General features: G+C 39.6%; 1 protein-coding gene across 22 annotated transcripts in view; it reads right to left on the reverse strand.

The window, feature by feature from the left end:
- The window catches only part of ABLIM1 (actin binding LIM protein 1), a 199,220-nt gene that overhangs the window by 43,291 nt on the left and 140,418 nt on the right, over positions 1-15,511 (reverse strand). For 14 of the 22 annotated variants that reach the window (XM_027648216.1, XM_027648231.1, XM_027648230.1 and 11 more), the window contains 3 exons: positions 8,855-8,942; positions 4,239-4,297; positions 1,782-1,844 (listed from right to left, as the gene is read on the reverse strand). In XM_027648216.1, the coding sequence (XP_027504017.1) occupies positions 1,782-1,844; positions 4,239-4,297; positions 8,855-8,942 (210 nt within the window). The remainder of the gene's footprint in view (positions 1-1,781; positions 1,845-4,238; positions 4,298-8,854; positions 8,943-15,511) is intronic. The other 8 variants (XM_027648221.1, XM_027648228.1, XM_027648223.1 and 5 more) reach the window with 1 other exon arrangement.

Here is a 15,511-nt window from a genome sequence, read left to right on the forward strand (position 1 = left end):
ACGTAATCACTGCAGGTATGTTGGTACCAAACACTTACAAGACTACTCATGCAAACTTAGCCTTCATCAAGAGTCAGTTAAGAATAAGATAGGAAAGAACAAGAAAATAAAGTGGGAAGTCCAGAACATAATGAATTCAATATAAGCTTCCCAGGAAATTCACAGGCTCTCACCCTACCATTTTCAAACTACAATCTTCATGTAGATTCAAACCTTTAGCCCACCTTTATAGTAACAGCAATGATACTATCTTTGTGTCTACTCTGCAGAACACTTGAGGCCAAATTCTGCCTTGAGTTACACTTAGTAGAATCCACACATAAATCTAAACACAATTTAGTACTGCCCAAATTTATACAAGAGGATATTCATCTGACCCTAAGCTATCTGTATCCCACACAGTCTACAAAGCAAGGAAGAGAACATTCCTTTATTTTGACGTGGGCTGCCCCTATTTTGCCTTGCATATTTTTCTATTGGATAGGATTTGGTTTTTTAATCCTAAGGCTCCTGGATTTCAGCACTGTATGCTAAGCTGAATGCAAAAATCACTACACTAGCCTAAAAGATGAGTTACATGGTCCCACAGTTTGCTGTTCTTAGACTCCAACATTCAATTCCATAAAGCCTAGGACTGAAGAGACGTTGCTCTCTTAAGAGCACGGATAACACAGGCTGTATTTTCTTGATACACAGATCTGTAGCTAGCAGAGAGTAATATTCAAGAGTAGTTAAGTGACTAAACTACTGTGCAGGACAGAGAGTACAGGGCTTGCATTAACCCCCATTTAATCACAGTATTGGATCCAACCACCTAAGACCATCCTGCAGACTGGATCTATCACACGCATCCTGCCCTGGCTGACACGTGACCACATCTACTTTGCAATTAGAGATGTGAAGGCCACATGAACTGACACAATGGAAATCCAGTAGTATGGACTCTCTCAGCCTGTCTGCCCACTGCCAGCCTGTGCTAAGTCCATACCAGAGCATTCTGACTTCATCACCAGGTGAAAACTACCTCAGGTGCACCTGCATGCAGCACAGCCACATGTCCCCCACAGCAGACACACCTAATAAATAAGTACTGCCCTGAAGGAGAAGAAATGGAAGTGGGTGGTGTTTGTAAGTGCAAAGCAAACACAACAAAGTCTGAAAGTAGAAAGCTATTCCAGAATCAAGAGGACAGGGAAGACCTTGCAACTGAGATGTGGATGTGCGCCAGATTAGAGAGAGGCAAATGCTCTCAGGTAGCACATGGAATATGCCCAAACCTGGAATTTTGTAGACATTTTCTCAACTAAAGTATTCATGTGTGTTTGGTCGATACATATAAAAAAAGAACTGATTTAACTGATGGGATTTTTTTTTTCCTAAAAACATAAGTAATTGTTCATGGAAAACAATTTCTTTTTAACCATTACTTTAAAGTCAGATGCTTTTCACCATTTTCATTTGCTTCATATTTGCACTCTGATTTTTTGTTTCATGGGAAAAACTTTCTGGAATACTGGAAGACCAATACTACAGCCCCCAAAAGCTCATCTGAACCTAAAAAAAATAAGTTAATTTTAAGCATTTCAGTCAACAAAAAATGTGAGCATTAACAAGCAACACTGAAACAAGTGATGCAAAATACAGCGTCAGTGCCCATGGTGGCAAGTGATAGCAGGAAAGCTGTGTGGCAGGACTAGTAGCAAGTGCAGCAAATGACAATAATGAAGAATCTTCTCAGTAAAGAAGATCATTATCAACACTATGAAAACACAACAGCAAACCTCTGCAGAGCGTGGCCTGCGCAGAACCAGACTCTTTGGATAAAAGAACTCAGATGAGGAATGCTGTCATGAAACACAAAAGGGAAAAATGAGTGAAAAGGAAAGCAGTTTCCCCAGTTCAGTGGTTAAGCTCTTTTTTCAATCAAGTTACTAATATCTACTTGCGTTATAGTATCTGTGTTACTTACTGATCACTGCAGAATCATGAACAGCCAGACAGTTTTAAATAAACACCTAAACAATATACATTATGGTTGTTCTGTTTTCTGTTTGTTTTGGCTTTGTAATATTCCACAAGTATCCATGGGGGGAAGATGTAAAGCAACCCCTGCTTTAATGAACTCCCTTTCAGATCTTGACCAGCTAGAATGATGATTAATTTAGATCACAATTCAGTGACTAAAAGAAAACAGAACTTGCTGAAAACTTCTGAAGTTACTCCAGTGATAAAAGGGCTCTTTATTTTGTTTTGTTTTGTTCCATAGGGAAAGGAAACCCAGCAAGCAAATAGGCAATGGCACTGGCTTTTTGCAGAACCACCAGAAAATCTAGGCTTAACCCTGAAAGTGGCTATTTGTCAACTCAAAAACCAGGTTCCAATTCTCACATTAGGTCTAAATGTATGTCATAAGAAACTGAAATTAAATTAAAATACAATTCCTAATTTAGTGCTGACATGCTCAAATAGCACATAGTTCCCCCAGTTTTGTTTGTTTCTGTACCTACCTGTTTGCTACTTCCTTCATTTGGGTCAATAGAATGAAGCATATCTCAAAGTCATCAAAGTGAACTCCAACTAATTTTAAAGTGACTGACTTTGCACCAGAGTAGACAACCTGGGATGTAGTGTTGAAGCTAAAAATGCTCCATCTCTCAGCCAGCTTCAGTATGATGCATTTGTCAATGCCTTTTAAAGACATATTAAACCTCTGCATAGACTCTCTCACTCAGGAACAAGGCAACCTTGGATAGCTGTACTGTAACATTTCTCATATGTTCCCTCAATACACCTTCTTTTGTTTCACTTTATTTTCCTGCAAGAACTCACTTAAAAAAAGCCTTGCAGGTAAATTAATTAATTTACTTCATTCAATTCAATTAAAATTAGCTGAGGGGGAAAAATACTGATATGTCAGAATATGCGACAGAAAAAAGGAAAATACTTGAGGAGGACTATGGCCACTTCCATGGGGAATGGAAGTAAACCAAATGATTTGTAAAGTCAGCTGGAGAAGGTTCGTAAGGGCCACAGTGTGGTCAGGAGTGCTTTGATAAGACTCCCAAGTCCAAGTGAAAGGGAAGTATTGTACCCCAACCATTTACCACGAAGCACAAGTGTTCTGACACTTAAGCATGGCCAAAACACTGTCAAATTTACATTCAAATTGTTAAATGAGGAAGAAAATCCAGTCTGGCATAATTTTCCATTTTCTTATAAAAAGTCAGCACAGAACAATGTGTGAATGATGGATGGCACCTGCACTGATGTTAGGCCATTATAGACAACATACCCATGTAGGGCCAATTATACTTTTGCCCACAGTAACACGGACTCTGCACAACTAGAATTTACCTGCACATTACCTACGATCATAATAAATTCTCTGCAGAGAATGTTCTACAGACCAGTGTACTGGAATAAATGCTAAAGAAATGAATGAAACCCACAGAGAAGACAACCCACAGGATACTGTAGGTATCTCCACACCAGTACCTCTTAGTTTCCCTGTCTGAAAGATGTTTTATTCACATGGAGTCTCTAATTCTCACATCCTGACAAATTAGCAAAATTCAAGGGACCAACTGAGATATCAAAAAGAGTAAATTGTCCAGAAGATGAATTAGTGAATAAGGGCTTAGAATTGCCTGGTGCACACAAAAAGCCAGGCTCTAGCATTCATCAGTGCAGCATTATTGTCAGGATTTGATCCAGAAAGTTTGTCTGGATATGCTGAAGTGACTCCGAGGGTAACTGTGGCTCTTCTTGGCATTCAAATTAGGATCACTTCAGGTTGAGGTTTATTTGTATGGCAAAGGAAGAAGAGTTCATCTTGTCTAAATGCTACAAATAACCACTCAGAACAGGGGATAACTATAAAGCAATTACACAGATGTGCAAACCCACTAAAATATATGGTAGCATTTGCCCTGTTCATATCTTCTCCTTAAGAGTCTCTCTCACAACAACTGAGATATGAAATGAAGTGTCTTAAATACTTTGCCACGTCTGTATGTCAGTAAATGACACTATCTTTAAGGCAGTGCACTGAGACAGGTATGTGAAGGTGGTAAGCCTAAAAATCAGAGCAATACCTCTGAAGTGCCTCCACTGTATATTCTGCCAGAGTTGTGACAGCTATGTGAAAAAAACATGGAAAAAGTCACTCTTTTAAAAACAACATTCAATTATCGTGTGTACAAAATGTATGGTGTGTCATTGCCATGAATTCAGCTTACCCGGAGCTTATCTTCTGTCTTAGTGGATTGCTTACAGTCGGGATGCCAGACAGTGGAACCTGAAGGAGGAAAGAAACCCATCTTTATTCAGAGAAAAGCAGATGACTTCTGCTTATGATAAGTCAGTTATGAAAGCGAATCACTTCATGGCATCAGGTGGTGAATCTGTATGAACTATGCAAGTAATTCACATTAAAGTCTAGTTTTTGAGAAATACAAGTGAAACTAAAAGATATTCAAATCCCTGGCATATCTACAGCAGCCTCGTCCTGGGGCTGCCAAAGCACTTTGCACACATTCTTAATTAAAAATCAAGTAGGCTCAAGTAGCAAGAGAGTCAGCGAGCACCAGCTGGAGGAACAGAAAGACAGAGGGTTCCTCTGGCAGGGTGGAGACTAAGAGCAAAGGAACTGGACCATGGTTACTTGATCTGTTCTCCCCTTATGTCCTACACCACATGTAAAAAGGAAATTCTGACTCTAAGTCCACTGAGCAGTCAGTGTCATATTCAGTTACTGTAAAGTATCACTCAGATTACTTCTTCCCTGCACTTATGCAAAATGAAAAGCAAAATTAGAAAATTCACAACACGGCAGAGTCAGAGCTGTCTACAGGGCTGTAGAGGCCAGTAAGGCAGGTGGTGCAAAGCAGCATGTGAAAGAGCCTCTCCCCAGATCCCAGCACACTGCATATGTCATTGGCACAGATATCACTCCTACTCCCTTGCTCTGCAAGGTCAGTGGCACGTATTTCCAGCTGGTATTTCCAGCTATACATGCTACTAAAAAAGTCAGGGCCTCTGCCGTTTGTTTCCCAAAATATGGAATTCTTTCATGCTGTAAAAATGGAAATATTCAGCTGTTCCCAAGGGCAGAGCAATGCCAGGGGCAAGGAGCATTTTCATCCCATTTCAGTTCTCCTTTGGAACAGAGTATAAAATGTGGTCACTGCTGGGAAGCTGCTGGCAGGTATTGGCCAAGTTGAAACGGAGCAAAAGCTAATGCTGGTTTTTAACACTGACTGCATCTGCAGTCAAATTCATTCTTCACTCCAGTCACCACAAAGCCAACACAGAGCCTTGAACTATCTGCAGGGGGGAACATCACCTCTTCACTCTGTCCACAGACAAACCAAACAGAGCAGTCCAGGTCTCCTGCTGGTGACTATTAGCTCAAGTGCAGCCAGAGGAAACCCCACCCTCAGAGCCCAGGGGAGGTATGGGTCAGGGCCCCTGGAAATTTTGTTCTAATGAACCCTTACATGGTGTGGTACAGAAGTAAAGACCAGCGGGAGTCACTTCATTTCCCAGCAGTACACAACATAACCATCATCAGGAGACAGGAGAGAACACTGTGACTCTGGATCAAGGGGCTGAGATGTTTGGCTTCGAGTCCAAGCCGAGGAAGAAGAAACTGTGCATTTGGCAGGGGGAAACCATCAGTCAACAGGGAGAAGCGTACCAACAGCCTTCTCTGTAAACAAACAGCACCCTCAGAGCCAGGACCCCACAGCGTCTGCCAGATCAGGAGACAGGCGTGCCCTGTCCACTCAGGAGCAAGAGAGTTCTTGTTGTAAGTCCGTATCACGTTACAAAAAGTGATCTGAGTAACACTTTAATGAACATGACACTTATTGCTCAAGGATGAGCTAAGACTCAGAAGGTTTAGGTTCAACTCTCAAATCCAGCTTTGAGCTTCTTTCCTGTGTGGCACTGAGAAAAATGATCCCTATTCCTCTGTGCCTCACTGTTACGTTAAGAGTTGGAGTTGATGATCTTAGAGGCCTTTCCAATTTTAATGATTCTATGATTCTTTCCTATTAAGCTATCCCCAGTATCAAAGAAAAAGCTGTGAGGGCATTTTGGGCAGTATTTATCACAGACTGGCACAATTACAGGGACACCCCAGGAGAATGCTGCAGCTGCTGAAAGTGAACAAGAAATGCAAGTCTGGATGTCATTTTCATGGTGAAATTTAGCTAATGGTTGTGAGTTTTCTTCCACAAAATGATAAGAGATTTGGAAGATGTGAAATTTAAAAACTCAAATCAGATAGAGCAGGTTAGGAAACTAAATGTAAGTATTTTTCATGATCTATTCATCCAAACATGCCAATCTATTTTGAAATGCTTGGAATGGTGCAGATTCTCAAGCTGCATCGCTCCTCTTTTTTTTTTCTACCAGAAATAATTCAGCAAATTGTACTTATTCCCATTCTTAATATATGTTTGTTTGCTCACTTGGCAAACACCAACTAGCATGTTCATTTATTCAGCTTTTTACTTTGCATGTACCATTATTTCAACATCAGCATCCCTCTAAATACTGGGCAACATCCTAAGCTCAGCAACAGCCTTCTGGGCAGCCCATATAATAATGTATTACCAGGTAGTCAAAGGGAAAGAGAAAGTTTCTGGTGCTGCTTCTTTCTCATTTTTGTGTGTTGGAGAAGTGCCAAGTCAGAGTGCTTCTGCTAGCATTGTTCAAACTATCCTTAACATAGAAAGCCCCAAGACAGACAGTTTGTTTTTCCATGTTCTCCTTTTGCATGTTTTCCACATATTTCTAACAGAAGTTTCTACCACAATCCTGCAAGGCTCCTCTATTCTACAAAGCAAATACCAGCAACAGTTCTTTCATATCCTGGGGAGAGGACCATTAGAAGTGAGATGGAAGCTGTGTACTTTTACGTATTTTATCAAAAATGTGATTTTAGTTCTAGCTTCACTGTTGTGGTGTTGTTATTTTTAATTCAGAGAAATGCTTGGAATGCTGTTATTCTGCACCCTAGAGTAAATTATTTGGATGGAGTCAAGATATACATTTCAGCTGAGAGCTCTGCACAGGAAAGGCTTTTGGGTCCTCACACTTACAAGTACGCTGAATTCAGCAAGGAAAGCCTTGGCAGGACAGTCTGGAGCACACTCAGAGATAACATTGTTTAGTCAGAAAACAGCTTGTGAACAATAAAGCAGCTTGGACTGCTCCTCCTCTGAGACAGAGTGAGCACAGAGAACATTGATTCACAATCACAGAGAGAAAGATACAGATAAAAGAGAAAAACAGCAGATGAAGCAGTCACGTTTCTCTCCTCTCCCCTATCACCTAAACTTGGACAGGACAAAGTCTAGCCTAGTTTAAGTAGAAGCAATGCCTTCTGTCTTAGTCTGATCTGTAGAAACTTACCCCAGAGCCTGCCCAATCAACCTGAACTCCCACTCTCTGCTGCACTCGTACAATCAGCATTAGTCACAAACAGTTGTGATTAATAACAGCAAAGGATGAACTGATGCTCACCTCAAACCCTGCCTGTACTTTATCACACCATGATGTAAGGAAACTAAGAAGATTACCAGTTGCCAGATGCTGTAACTGCTGCTTTCAAATTAGTCTTTTCAATTTGCCATCAGAAAGCAGTACTTCCTACCCAGCTCTCTTGCAGCCTCTCCTTGCTCCTACAATGCAGAGCTGCTACACAACTTGACATCCAGTTCTGTGCACAGCTGGAATAAGATGACTAAGGTAAAAGGTCAGTGAGAGACGAGAGAGATGGACTACAAGGGAGGGCAAACTACAAAATAAAACAAATTAGCTTCAAAGGAATTCCTTAACAATATTATCTTATTTTGGAACTCCTCCAGAAAGAATCTCTCCTCAAGATTTCAAGAGATGGTTGCATTCACACACTCATAATTTTTTCACTATTCTTCTACAGTCCTTTTCAAGTAGAGCAAACAAATTTTCTAACCTAAGAGCAATATACAAAACCCCAGCACGTATCTGCCTTTTTCACTTCCATTTCTGCCTTCCAAAAAGGGGTATTATACATTCCTCTACCAACATTAATTAATACTACAGCAAGTAATAACAATAACTGTAGCTTAATAGTTAATGGGCTACATTCTCCGAGAGTAGGTGGAATTTGGATCAAGGCTACTTTTCAATCAAGGAAAAGATCAAATTTGTTTTTATGTGAAAAGATCATGAAAAAAACAAGCTTGGCAATACCTGGGAGTGTGACACTGTTAACAAGAAAGAGGAGATGGAAATGAACATTCGAGAAAGAAGTGACTGTAAAAAGACATAAAAATAAAGTAGACAGGAATAAAAAAAGGGATATGACCAGATAGAAGGGCAAACATGATTAAGAACCAGAGGAGATATTGTGTCAGTGTGCATGAGGAATGAGACCTACAAACTCACTGCAGCCTCTGGAAATTTTTCTTTTGCCTTTTAAAGTTTGGAGTGTGGTCCAGAAGAGCACAGAAACAGACCAGAACAAATCAGGGGAAACCCCTTCACTTCCTCTGGTATTTCCTATACCAGTGTGGATGCTGAGCCATCCACTGCATGTGAAATGCTGAGGCAGCCTAATAAGTCTCATTTTTGCTACACAGCTTTAGCAAACACAGTCTGCCTCAGCTGGGGTGCAGAGTCACTGCAAAGCCACAGTTATGACCACCTAATAGAGCAAAAGGGTTTCAAGTGAAAAAGTATGAGAACATGACTTTATTCCTCCTTGGCCGTATTAAATGGGGATTGTTTATAAACTCCTGAGGTCTGTGGCAGAAGAATTCCAAAGTCTGATTTTCCTGTTTTGGAATGGAGACATCCTTACCTTGCAGATACATTTCTTCTCCTTCTGTGAACATTTGGTTGCATCTGCTGCATCGTGCACAGCTTGGATGATAATGCTTGTCACCTGCCTAAAGAAAAACAAAAAAGGGACATGAGGGACAAACGCTTTGTGACAGACCATTCTTTGCAGACAGACCATTGCCCTTTTTCTTCTAGTTCACCTGTTATGATACAACATTGCCCTCACGATGTGACAGTAATGATCAGAATGTAAGCTCTGCCATACTGCTTCAGCCCTGAGGTCTGTCCTGTCCTCAGCAGAGGCCAGCAGCAACTATGTGGGAAAAAGACTGTAAGAAACAGGACAATATAGAAGAGCCCTTCCTCTTCACACCTTCCTATTCAAGTAATCATTGGCTTAAAGTCTTCCTGGCTAGGGGCTACATCAGAATGTATCTGTTCTCCATGATTTGACAAACATCTTTTTAAATCTTCATCTCTCTAAGAGTCCAAGGTAATGGATGTCGCACTGCAGTGAGATACTTGTGTAAACCTGCTGCCTCCTCATTTTGTAAAACAGCACGTTTTCTCAACTGCTCCATTGTTACAGAAGAATTTAGACAACGAACGATTTTTCAACATGCCATTTCATTCTTTGGCCTTCTTCCCAATACTGCTGATATGGGCATTAATGGAGAGAGGTCTCTAGAGCCACTTCTGGGACTATTAACTTGATTCACATATGCCTGACTCCAGAAGCTACACTAGCACAGAGAGCTTGAGCTGAATTTGAACTACTTTATAAAGATGCTAAATACCCTAGATCCTGTTACCCAAATCCAAATCCACTGAGTCATTCATTCTCTTAAATACATTGACACCCATAAAAGGCAAAGCTGATCAGATTTCAGGACTATAGGGACGGGAAAAATCAAGGCCCAAATATTAACGTGAATTCTTTTCCTTAGGAGACCAAAGCAATCAATGCACTGGCTTCCTCTCATCAGAAACTAAGTGCACAATGTCCACATAAGACTTTTTAACTGAAAAACAACTAATCCTACAAATAATTAATAGTGACAAGTAATGCATTCTAAAAGGTTTTAAAAATTGTACCTGGCTTTCCAAGCAAGTTAACCTCAAATCCTTTTTCACAAGGATTCACAGAATATTCCCTATCCACTGAGATGCGATTTGAAAAACATATCTGTTTACTCTATAGCTGACTTGTTAAATGCCATCACCATTTCTTACCTCATTATACTTAGGACTATAATATTACTAAATTCAACCTTTTGTTATGTCTATTGAGATGAATAATGACATATTTTTGGTTCACGTCTGACATTGATTATACAGGCTTACTATTTAAAAGTATTTATATGAGTGGATGAAGTGTATGGGTTTAAGTACCTGACAGCTACCAGAAAAACCAACTCTACCACCCACCCCTTCTACAGGAAAAGTCGCTCCATTTAATTTTAATTTAACAATTCCCATCCAGGAATTTCAACAATACAAGGCCAGAGAAGAGGGCTCAGTGTGCTGTTAGTTTAGCCATACATTTCACTGTTCAGTTGCAAAAAACCTGCACTTCTCTTACTCAGATCCTGCCTTTGTTGTTGATTCCTGCTTCTTAGGGGCAAAATCTACCAAATAGGGAGACTAATGTGATTTAGGGTTTTTTGCACAGCATATTTAGAGTTACCGGACAAAAAAATGTCTCTGATAAAAGAGAGAATGAAAAGTCACTACAAAATATGCCTACACGAGGAATAAAAGCTAATGAGGGAGAATTGATGTTTGACTTGAAGCAACAAACCCAATATTGAACTGAGAGAGAAAAAAGGTGAATGCTCATTCTCTTTCTTTAATTTTCATTATTGGCTGTCCTCTTCATCTCTCACTCTCTCTAGCAATTATTTAACCTCTGAGCCATCCCACTAGTTTCATTCGAGACTGGAATTTAAGAAAAAGAAAATTAAGAACGTCCGAATGTATCTGAAATGTAACACTGGCATCAAACCACAACTACTCTGATCTTGAGTGCAGATGTGCAAAGAATAGCTACTTTATATTTATATATACCTTATATATATGAAGTATCTGTGGAGAGATATATAGATATATAGATATATAGATATGCAGCTTAGGGCTCTGAATATTGAAGAGGATTCAAAGGTAGACCTCCAGTTCAGACAACTCATCACTCAGCAGATAGATTTTCTACCTCATGCAAACAATATTGCACATACAGAGGAACAGCAACTTTATCTGTGTTTGGTAAAAAAAAAATAATACTAACTTTTGAGCATTCCTGAAGTTCTTCAGCAGAGTGAGGCCCACAGAGTTCCTTATAATGAGTGATTTTAGACTTGTTTGATTTAAAGACGATGGCAAATCGGATGTCTTGGGAACCACTCCCAGTTAATGAGATATAAAAATTCCCAAGAAGGCTGAATCACTGCCAAAAAGGATCTTCTCCAAAGAGGAAGACAATAATTGAAAAATAGATTTGAAATAATAAAACAGGAATCTTTTGGGGAGGGGGGCCTCTGACTGTGTCATCAAACGAAAGAATATCTCTGTAGCATAAATGTGTCACTTAACAAAGCTCAAATTTTAGTAGGTACATGTTTTTTTCTGAAATAAAATTTGTACTTTCTCTAAAGATATTCAGCAGGGTAGCTAAGGAGCTACACAGTCGGAACTGGAAGAGTACGGGGTTTGTTATGTTATTTTTAGTTAACCTTTGAGATATCCTGTCTGGGATGGGATTGTGTTCTGTGAGATGCTTACCAAATTCCCAGACACGAAGGACTGAAACTTTCAATTACCAGATGAAGTAGATTTTATAAAGATATAATTCCCTGACAAGTACCCTGATGCTCAACTAAGGCAATGTAGTTTTAAGAAGGGTAGTTATGATCCAGCAGAGATATCTATAGTAGAGAGGACCATGGTATGTGGACAAAGAAAATCACACATTCACACGGGCACAGTTTCAGCTTCTGTTCTTCCAGTCTGGCCTTTCAGGTGTGGTGGTTTGGGTTTGAGTTTCTTTCGACTTTTTGTTTGCTTGGCTTTGTTTGTATGTCTTTGTTTAGAAAGAAGAAGGCCATGTTGCACCTATGTTTTAAACAAATGATGCATCTCTTTTTTATAAGCAGAAGGTGCCAATCCTTTGGTTTTTCCATAGCTCCTCTGACAGTCATATCCCAGGCTTCTGAGCTTCCTGTTCCTTGTTTTGGAGTCAATTCATACTAATTTTGGTAAGTTGATTCTACTACCGTGATCCATACTTTGTCCTAAAAGGCTCTGTATCCAGCACATCTAGTGCCAAAATTGAGTCTTTCACTTGTCATTATCATATTAAACATTCCACTTATTTTTCACCTAACTAAAAAGTTTTTTATGAGGATCTTTTAAGAAAGGGAGCCTGGATTCAAGTACTCATCTGTTAATTGCTACAAGCAGTTTACATGTTTTTAAAGCTATTATATATCCTATTAAAGTATTTATAGGATAAACAAATCCAGAATTCATCACATTATTATGTGTAGAACTGTGGCCTCTCTGAAGATTTTTTTCCCGGAAAAACCTCTTATATTAAATGATGTGCATCTGCCATCTCTTCAAAGCAGGCAGAGATCAATTTCAAGTTTATTGGGTCTGAAACAACTGGCCAAATTTTAGCCCAGTGTGAGTGATGACTGGACACCACGCCCCAGATAACACAACTCTGCAAAGTCTCAGTGCTAACACACCCTGCACTGGAGAGGTTTGTGGGGAGTTACACACCACAGCTGCTGCAGATGTTGTTGAGCACTTCCAAAACAGTTTCATGAGTTTTCAGCCTCAGTAATGTTTCTACAATTCATGAGTCGGAGCCTTTCTACAGTGAATATCCACTGGAAAACATTCTGAATCTCAACTAACTCAGGACTAATCTTGCTATGCCTGACTTGCTGTGATCATCTGGGAAAATGGTTGCTAAAAATCAGTAATTTATAATGTATTAGGAAAACCTTTTGGATCTACAAGGCAATGAAATATTCACACCTTTTAGACATCTGCTTTTGGCCTTTTAGGGCTACTAAACCTTCATTCAGTACGTCCAGTGTTCAGCTTCCTGTGATGTTATGCTGCTGTGCTCTGAATTATAATATTTGCATCGCAATCCTCATGGCAGTAACAGGTGACATAAATTAAGTGCACATCTGCCCCAAGCATTCTTCAGCCAAGGTGCAAGAGGGTTAAAGACACTTGCCTAGCTCTCCTCACCCCTTCTCAAGTTCACATCCAGAAATCTTTTGCAGTTAGCTGTGCTGTACAGCCACTAGGTATTGATTTACCATACTGTTTATGATCCCATCTGAACTATTCCAGATTTGGTTAAGGTTTTCAGGGCTATACAAACCATCAAGCACAAACTGTGACCCACACCTTAGAGGACTGTCCCTAAACTAAGATTGAGCAAGCTAAATTAATTGCTGTAAATACTTTGATTTTGCTTAGCTAGAAGTGCTAAAACCAACTAAAATAATACTGAACATTTTTACTGTCCCTTTGCATACAAATTCTTAAATGGAATTGAATGAATTGACAGCAATTTATTGTCAAGTGAAATATTAAACTTGTGTGTTGCTGTCACTGCTTATAAAGTCTTTGTTAAATCACCTGGCACTCGAATTAGCCCTAGAAGCAAAGAACATCAGTTATCAATTTATAACAATATACAAGCTCTTCTGACTTTCCTATTTATCTTCTACCCACATTGACAAATCACCACTGATTGGTGACTGACCAGTAATATATGAGTTTTATTTATTTTCTATACACTACTAAATATATATACTATATGCAATATGCACATTACATGCATGTTCATGCAAATAAAATAGATTCAACACTAGATAGTATTAAGGTTGTATTTATCCTCATAATTTCAAGACTTACACTGAAATCAAGTCTGCAGCAACACTGAGCTTCAGTCTCCCAAATTACAAAGTAGGTTAAAAAACATTCAGCGTCATATATACACTTTGGAGAAACACTACCAAGGAAAACCATTACAGAAATTTATTCCTCCTGACAAGTCCTAAAAATAAAACCATGTAATCACCTCTCTAAGGCTTATGAATGACAGCTGGAGGTTCAGTAACCAGGATTCATGGATGATGGCCTACACAGGGCAGCTGGGTGTGCATATTCTGCAGAGGACATGTCACAAGTAACGAGCAAAAGTACAAGCTCTATTATATATTATAACAATACCAAGACGTATAATAATAGTTGATATTGAGAAACCAAATTTTTCATTGATCACCTTTTGAAACTCAGCAGCTTTAAATTTTCAGCCCTTTTCCAGCATGCTATTCTCCTAAATGACTGCAAGTTGGACATACAAGCCCTCCTTAGCTGATTGAACCATTTTAAAAGCCTCTGTGTACTGTTTACAGAGGGCTTTGAAGGCTCTCTCTAATGGGAGGGGTAATGACCCTGCACAGCTGTGTGGAGTGAGAAAGGTTGCACAACACAGCCACTGCCTTACACCCTGCCTGCATCTCAGCTTAAAGAGACCTCTTGCACTTTAGAATGCTGGGAGGTATTTGAAGCACCAGTTGAACACCATTCACTGAGCTCCTGTACAAGCCCTTCTCACACCGCTGATGCTCCAACCTCTTCACAGCACGCACAACACTCTTTTGCCTTCACGCTGGGGACCTGCTGAAGTCAGCAATGTACTGTCACTCATAGGTGTCACAAAAGGCAGTGGTGGGTATTGCAGGAATTATTCCAACCCAGGAGCTGCAAATAAAGCTGTAGACAAGCTGACACAACATGCCCCAAAATCCCAGCAGAAAAAGTACCTGCATTGAGTTTACATGCAGCATTAACCCCATGGCAATAGTACTTCAAAAGCCAGGGACTGTATTTTCTGAGTCCAATCCCTCTGCCCCTACTTCCCACAAGATTACCTTTTATTCTCTGACTGCTTGTAAAGCTCTAGTCTGATTAAATAAATGTTTTCCTCTTTGGTGAATGTGAGAGTTTAAGATTTCCTATTACTCATGCCTTCAGTTCTGTTCTTCCTTCCAGAACAACAGTGAACAAGAGCCAGAGAGAACAATAACAAGAATCCCACTAGGAGACCTCACATGCCAGTGGGTCTGGTAGAGGAAGAACTAATTACCAACAGACATGTTCTGCTGGCCAAAGGACACAATTAAGTGCATATTTGTTGTGTTACATTTGCACAGCTGCACTCGCTCACTCTCCTTTCAAAGATACCTTAGCAGTCACTGACAGCAGTCACCTGACAAACAGCTACTAAACATGTACAAAGTTTTAATTTTCTAATACTAATTAAACACTACAAAAACTATTACATAGTTGAAAGAGTACATATAAGAGCAAAAGCAGTCCCCTCTTTGCTTTTTTTTTTTATTTTTTATGAACAGGTATAATAGGCCCGTTTGATGAACAAACCTATTCAAATATTTATTTCTACCATGATTCTGAGGAGAATGACCTGATTTCTTAACTCTCTTAAGGACTAAGGAGCAGCACAAAGAATAATTCAGACTCATCTTTTAAACCCCTTAAGGAATGTCATGAATTGTAAAACAGGAACTGTGGCAGTAGCCTACCATTTTCCAGTGAAGCTTTATTTTAATTACTTGCAGAGGTCACA

The sequence above is a fragment of the Corapipo altera genome, unplaced genomic scaffold, assembly GCF_003945725.1.
Source record: "Corapipo altera isolate COAL_440 unplaced genomic scaffold, ASM394572v1 56, whole genome shotgun sequence".
Classification (NCBI taxonomy): domain Eukaryota; kingdom Metazoa; phylum Chordata; class Aves; order Passeriformes; family Pipridae; genus Corapipo; species Corapipo altera.